General features: G+C 39.2%; 1 protein-coding gene across 1 annotated transcript in view; it reads left to right on the forward strand.

Annotated features, from left to right (window-relative positions):
- LOC104413444 (chromosome unknown open reading frame, human C12orf29) overlaps positions 1-6,282 on the forward strand; it is a gene marked incomplete at its 5' end in the record, with an annotated part of 6,846 nt that extends 564 nt beyond the window's left edge. The window contains 5 exons of the mRNA XM_010024438.1: positions 181-276; positions 3,312-3,428; positions 3,816-4,010; positions 5,116-5,285; positions 5,870-6,282. Of these exons, the coding sequence (XP_010022740.1) occupies positions 181-276; positions 3,312-3,428; positions 3,816-4,010; positions 5,116-5,285; positions 5,870-6,058 (767 nt within the window). The remainder of the gene's footprint in view (positions 1-180; positions 277-3,311; positions 3,429-3,815; positions 4,011-5,115; positions 5,286-5,869) is intronic.
- Between the last annotated feature and the right edge of the window lie 841 nt (positions 6,283-7,123).

A 7,123-nucleotide genomic window follows, 5' to 3' on the forward strand; every position in this document is an offset into this window, starting at 1 on the left:
ACTAACCAAGATTCTACAAATAGGTTTTTAGATTCATGTAGTCTAATGTATGAATTTATGTAGTGTCTTTGGCTGTAAAATTTCTCTTGTTGCAAATGATCTTTTGTATAGTTGATTTCAGCGGTCTGCAGGTATGGTCACCCCAGTAAACTGCTGTTTTTCTTTCTCTGGAAACTCTAGGGCAACCCTATCTATGGGCTAGGCTGGATCGTAAACCTAACAAACATGCTGAGAAAAAGTTTAAACGATTCTTGTATTCCTTGGAAGATTGCAAAGGTTTGTGAAGATTTCTTACTTCTCCCCCCCCCTACACACACACACACAATGTAAGTTAACCTAGTTTGAAAACCAGCTCTCATCTGATGCAGGAAATGTCAGTGATCATACTTGAATTTTTATGATGTCACTCTTCACTTCAAGAAAAATTTAAAGTAGAGTCAGCTGGGGAAGGAGATACCAAAAGCAGTGCAGTAGGTAAGGTAAGGGCTGGCATGGTATCACCAGTGGGTGGCAATGCCTGTGGGAACATTTACAGGTCTCCTGGGAGCATGGAGAGCTCAGGACCATATCTGAAATTCTTGTACACCAGTACATGCAGTATGAGAAACAAACAGCATGACTTGGAAGCATCGGTTAGCTCCCAGAGCTATGATATCATTGATATTATTGAGACTTGGTGGAATGAGTGGCACGATTCGAGTGCTGGAAGGGAGTGCTACAGGCTGTTCAGGAGGGATAGAGAGGGCAGGTGAGGTGGAGGTATCGCACTGTACATAAGGGAGAGGTTTGACTGTACAGTCCTTATGGTTAGTAGGTGATGCAGTTGAGGAGTAGGGGAATGGAAAACAAAGGAGATGTTGTAGAGAGGTGTCTACTTCTGATAGTCCAGCCAGGATGCAAGCAGCAATAAATTATTCCATAGGCACTTAGGAGACATTCCTGGATAGGTAGCCCTTGTCCTTGTGGGACATTGCAACTTCCCAGACATCAACTGGGAATATCATACTGCTGTGATGAGGTCTTGGAAATTCTTTAAGTTTGTAGGAGATAACTTCTTGTCACAGGCACTCAGTGAGCCAACTAGGAAAGATGCCCTCCTAGTCTTGCTGTCTGTGAATAGAGGACTCATGGGGGACATGATGGTAGGTGGCTGCCTTGGCCACAGTGATCATGTAATGGCTGAGTTTAAAATTTTCAGGGCAGTAAGTAAAAAGGACAGCAGAATTGCTACCTGGACTAGGCTATTCAGGGAGTTATTTAGCAGAGTATCTTGGGAATCTGCTTTTGAAGGATTAGGAGTCCACAAGTGCTGTTCAGTCTCTAAGAAGCACCTTTTAGAAGCATAGGAGCAGGTAATTCCACTGTGTTGTGAGTTAAGAAAGGGGGGCAGAAGACCAGCTTGTCTGAACAGGGAACACCTTGTGGAGCTCAAGAGGAAAAAGAAATCCTATGATCTCTGGAAGCAAGGTCAGGCTTTGCCGGAAGATTAGAGAGACATGGTTTGTATATGCAGGGAAAAGACATGAAGGGCCAAAGTTCCGTTAGAGTTAAAACTGGCCAGTGTTGTTTTAGATAACAAAAAGGGCTTTTTTATGTATGTTAGTAGCAAGAGGAGGTCTAAAGAAAACATTGGGCCACTTCTTGTTGAAGATGGTCTTCTGGGTAATAGGGATGAAGAAAAAGCAGAGGTATTCAATGCAGGTTTTGCTTCAGTCTTTAATAATACTGATAGACCTTGGGCTGCCTGGTCCTCTCAGACAGAATGACTTGCCATGTGTGGATGCTGAAATTGTAGGGGACCAGCTGTATCAGCTGGATGTTCACAAGTCCACGGGGTCTGATGGGATGCATCCCCTCAGGTGAAGGAGCTAGGGGATGTTACGCAGGACCCCTCTTGATCATCTGCCAAAAAGGTCTTGGGAGTTAGGAAGTCCCCACTGATTGGAATCTAGCCAGTGTTATTCCAGTCTAAAAGAGGGCATGAGGGAAGACCCAGGGAACTACAGACCTGTTAGTCTAATGTCGGTTGCAGGAAAAAGTATGGAGAAGATTATACTTGGTTCTATTGAAAGTCATTTAAAGAATAATGCAGTCATCCGGCACAGTCACATGGGTTTACAAAGGGAAAGTCCTGTTTAACTAATTAGGTATCCTTCCATGATAAGCTCACTCGCCTACTGGGTGAAGTAGGGTGGTGGATGTAGTTTTTTTGATACTGCCCCTCAAAGGATATTTCTGGATAGGTTGTCCAGTGGTGGGGGCTAAGAAGGTTCACAGTGTGCTGGGTGAACTAGCTGAAGGGCAGACCTCCGAGGGTTGTAGTGAATGGGACTGCATCTGGCTGGTGACTGGTCACCAGTGGTGGTCTTCAGGGCTCAATTCTAGGGCTAGTTCTGGTTGACAGCAGGCTCAATAGGAGTCAGCAGTGTGCCCTGGCAGCCCAGAGGGCAAAATGCATTCTGGGGTGCATCAAACCAGTATAACCAGCCACTCAAAAGAGGTGATTATCCTGCTATATTCAGTGTTGGTGGAGCCTCACCCTGAGCACTGTGTGCAGTTCTGGGCCCCAGAGTTTGAAAGGCATTAAGGACCTTGAATGCGTTCAGAGGAGGGCAACAAAGCTGGTAATAAGGCTGGAAGGAAGGTACTGTGAGGACTTTGGGCTTGTCTAGTTTGCAGAAAAAGAGGCTGAGGGGTGACCTTTTTTCTCTCTACAGCTTCCTGAGGAGGGGAAGTGGAGAGGGAGCCACCGTCTCATCCCCCTGAGATCCAGTTATAGGACCTGTGGGAATGGCTCAAAGCTGTGACAGGGAGATTTAGACATGAAGCTTTGCTTTACTAGGAGCATGGTCAAACACTGGAAGAGGCTTCCTAGAGAGGTGGTCGTTGTCCCAGGCCTGTTAAAGTTCAAAAGGCATTTTGACAATGCCCTTAACAACAACATGCTTTAAGTTTTGGTCAGCCCTGAACTGGTCAGGCAGTCGGGTTAGATGATTGTTGTGGGTCCTTTCCAAGTGAAATATTCTGTTCTGTTCTAATTTTTCTTGTTCCAATTTAAATATAATGTTGGCTATTTAGGTAGCTATTTTTTCATCTTAGTTTTGAACTTTTAAAGACTACTGTACTTTAATCTATCCTAATTGTAGACTGCTTGAGTATGCCAGATTTTGGTGCTTGTACAAAATAACTGGGACTACTGTCTGTAAAACAAGGTTTAGATAATGGTATTTTAATACTTGCACTGAAAGACAATCAAAACGTAGAACGGCTAGCAGTTTGCCAAGAACTAAATGTCATATTTATACATCTAGAATTTGTTTGGAACATTGAAGAGGATTTCAAGCCTGTTCCAGATACCTGGATTCCAGCAAAGGACATAGAGTTCTCTAATGGCAATCCCTTGCCTGATGAAAACGGACATATGCCAGGTGCTTATGATGCAGAATGGGTAAAATGGGTGGGGGAAATCCATTTTTGAAGTGAATTAGAATTAGTTGCAGAGTAAAAAGTAGTGGTTAACATATTCAGAAAAGAACTGGAATGTCATTCATTCACTATCATAACGGCTTTGTTCTTCTGGCACATTGAAAATAACTGCAGTTTGCTGTACAGTCTTAGAGGGGTTCAGCTGAAGGTATAGTTGTCCTGTTTGCCTTCCTCTGACATTTCTGAGATATGACAGTTTTTCTTGTTACTCTTTCTGTTTGTAGTTAATGGGGTGTTTTGTTGTTTTGGTTTTTAATGCATGTACAGTTCTACTATGTGTTAGATAACTTCAGGTATTTACTTTGGTAAAGTGAAATGTTTTCTTCTAGGTTGGGTGCCTGTGGAGAAAAATAGCAAGCAGTATTGCTGGCACTCATCTGTTGTAAATTATGAGGCTGAAATAGCGCTTGTATTGAAGCACCATGCTGACCCAGGGCTTCTGGAAATCAGCCCCGTGCCATTATCAGAAATTTTAGAACAAACATTGGAGCTTATTGGGACTAATATTAATGCAAATCCATATGGTAAGTTTGTATGGTCTTTTCTTAAATGCTTTTCTGTTTAGTGATATTTTTGAGTTAAACCGATGCTTTTTTGATTTTATTTCGTTTTATTTTTTAATTTTTTAAAAAAGTTTCAAGGTAGCAATGAAACCTTTTTAGAAAGGAAAGGGCTGGCTCAAAGAACACTCGCCTGAAAATGCTTGCCTCAGAAAGCTGAGTTGTCATGAGACAATTTATGTCTATTAAATCTCTTTTCACCTGTATGTTCTTTAGGAGTTACTACAGTGCTTTGTGCCAGTCTTTAGTTGTTTAAAATACTACTATTAAAATACTAAAATATTTTAAGATTGTTTGTTAGTGCCTTTTCTTGACTTTTTTTTTTTTACTTGCTTTTTTGATGCTCTTTAGTCTATTAAAGCAGACAATTAATGGGGTTTTTTTAAGTATGTAAAGTCGTAAGTTGCAATTTTTAAATTATAAAATATTATGAATGTTTTTTTAAGGAAATGTAATTTAAGCTAAATTTTGGTTGTGACTTCTCCATGAAAACGTTGCAACAACAAAAACAGGTATGAGCACAACTGATTTCTGAGCTTTGCTGTTAGGGTAACTTGCAAGGACAGATAGTAAAAAATAGTGGTACCTGGTCGAAGCATTTTCTCAGTATGTAAAGGAAGTGCAACACAAAGGTGTAATGGCTGTATTCTTAGATGGAGATTTATGTTGAACAGTCAATGAAGCAACAATGCAATTGTTAACAGCCTGGCTTAAGTATTAATCCATAGTCGTAAGAAAATATGCCAGATTTTCAGGAATGAAGATATTTGTGCTGTTGATAATGATCTGAAGCGTGAAGAATTTAGTGGATTTAAGGTTACTGAGGAGGTGACCACAAAGACAAAGCAGACAACTATAAATCTGTGACTTTTTTTTTTTTTATATAAATGTTACATGAGGAAGAAATAGCTACATTTGATACTTGAAGTAGGTATTTAACAGTTCTCTTAACTGTTGCAGTATCTACTACCTTTAACAGTGTTTTTAAGATAGCCATCATAACAAAAGTGAGGAAAATCTTAAACTAACACACTTAACTAGCAGGAAGCTTTTTTTTCCTCTAACGTAGGATTAGGAAGCAAGAAGCAGCCTCTACATCTTCTGGTGCCACATGGAGCTTTTGAAATAAAGAATCCGCCTCCTTTGAAACAAAATGATATACTGTCTTGGTTTGAAGGCTGCAGTGAGGGTAAAGTGGAAGGAATTGTGTGGCACTGCAATGATGGGTGTTTAATCAAGGTAAATACATAAGCAGGTATGTGGGAAGCACTGTAATAATTCATACTACTTCAATATTGTGAGGTATTCACTTCTTGTCTCGCTTCCCAAATTCTTTAGTAGTCATGTTCTCCTAGCAAGTCAGATGACAGTAGAATTAGTCAAGATTGTGAATTGCTACAGTGACAACATACTAAACTTTTTCATTATCTACATTATGCTAATAACTTAAAATAATTGAAAACAGTATTTTCTTGCCTCTCAGGATAGGAATCACTCAACATTTTAAAGCTTCATTTCTTTATCTTAGAAATTCCTTTCTCGTAATGTTGACTTATAGAAAAAGTATTGCTAATAAGAATGTAGGCTTTGATTAATTAGCAAGTTTGTATTATATCTGAAGCTCAGGAGGACAGTTTGGTTCTAGTTTGTCTTTTGTGGTTAGCTGTTACTCAGATAACTGCTTAACGGTTCTAAGTGCCCCAGTGCATAGGGTTCTAGAATCAAAGCACATGCACATACCCCCACCCCCCGCCCTGCACGTTGGGAACTGTTGGGTTGCCATATCAAAACCTCTAAACTGCTCTCATTTCTTTTTATTTTAGCTCCATCGCCATCATCTTGGCTTACGCTGGCCACTTGCAGAGACATACCTGAATTCTCAGCCTGTTGTAATTTCTTTTAATAGAGCTAAATATGACTGTGACTTTGAACCAAAGAGTTTGTTTCACCATTTTTTGAAGTTGGATGGTCAAAGATTTGACAGACTCAAAGATATCAAGTTTGATGCCTGAAATTATTTTTACAAGTTAATTGTCATATGCGCTGCATCCTTTTACTTGTGTCTACCACAGAACTTTTTACAAATAATCTTCTATCTCAGGCAACAGCCTAGGTAACTGTACAATGTTAAGTTTTTCCTAAGTGACTGATTTTATGTAATGAGAGATCCAACATCCAGAGCAGAGATCTAGGTTTCAGCATGTTCATTTTCAGCTTGGAAAAATCCTTAACTTTTGAATCCATTTCTGGAAACTGTTACAATTAAGTGGAAGAAGCATGCTGTCTAACACTGGCTGGTCCTAATAGCTTAGCGAATGAGTGCCATCAATTGTTGCTCTAGGTTGCACTTCTGTAAATATTATTATGATGCTGTTCTATCTTGTAGGATCTGTTGATCTTGTTTCTTAACAGTAAAGTATGTGTATCAGGTGAGACACCATAACATTGCCTTTTTTTTTTTTCCTAAGTTATAACAATTTCTTTTAGGGGAAAACTTTTCACTAGTATTTAACTGGTAAGCTGCAGCATTATACTGTTACTCAAAAAACTACTTAAGCTATATGCTACAGGTATGTCCACTATTTTGAGACAAAAAGAGTAAAAGAAAGTATACTGCTTCTATTTTGGAGATCCTTAGTAATTTGAGATACGACTTGGCTTAACAATACCCATTTTCAGACTGCATCTCAATTAGGAAACTTCATTAAGGGCATAAGATGGCATATAAGTAATAAAGGTGAGACTGCATGATCATTTTGAGCTGGCTTTATTTTATCTATGCTATAAAAGTATACATCCAGCTATATAAAATATACAAAATGAAAAATTATTTAAATACCAAAACACTATTAGATTGGTTGAAATACTAGTGTAACTTTATTTTCAATTCTTTGTTCTTGGATTTTCTAAAATTGAGGTAAAAATCATCAGGGATGTAAGAACACACATCCAGCACACTGACCCTGAGTCCACAGTTAAGAAGGAATGAATTACATGTTCTTATTTCTCTGGAACTTAGCATACTTAGCACATTTTAAGAGTTTCTTGACTTATCCTGTAAGTCCAAGGTTTCAGCT

Source organism: Nestor notabilis, unplaced genomic scaffold (assembly GCF_000696875.1).
Source record: "Nestor notabilis isolate BGI_N333 unplaced genomic scaffold, ASM69687v1 scaffold10321, whole genome shotgun sequence".
Lineage (NCBI taxonomy): Eukaryota > Metazoa > Chordata > Aves > Psittaciformes > Psittacidae > Nestor > Nestor notabilis.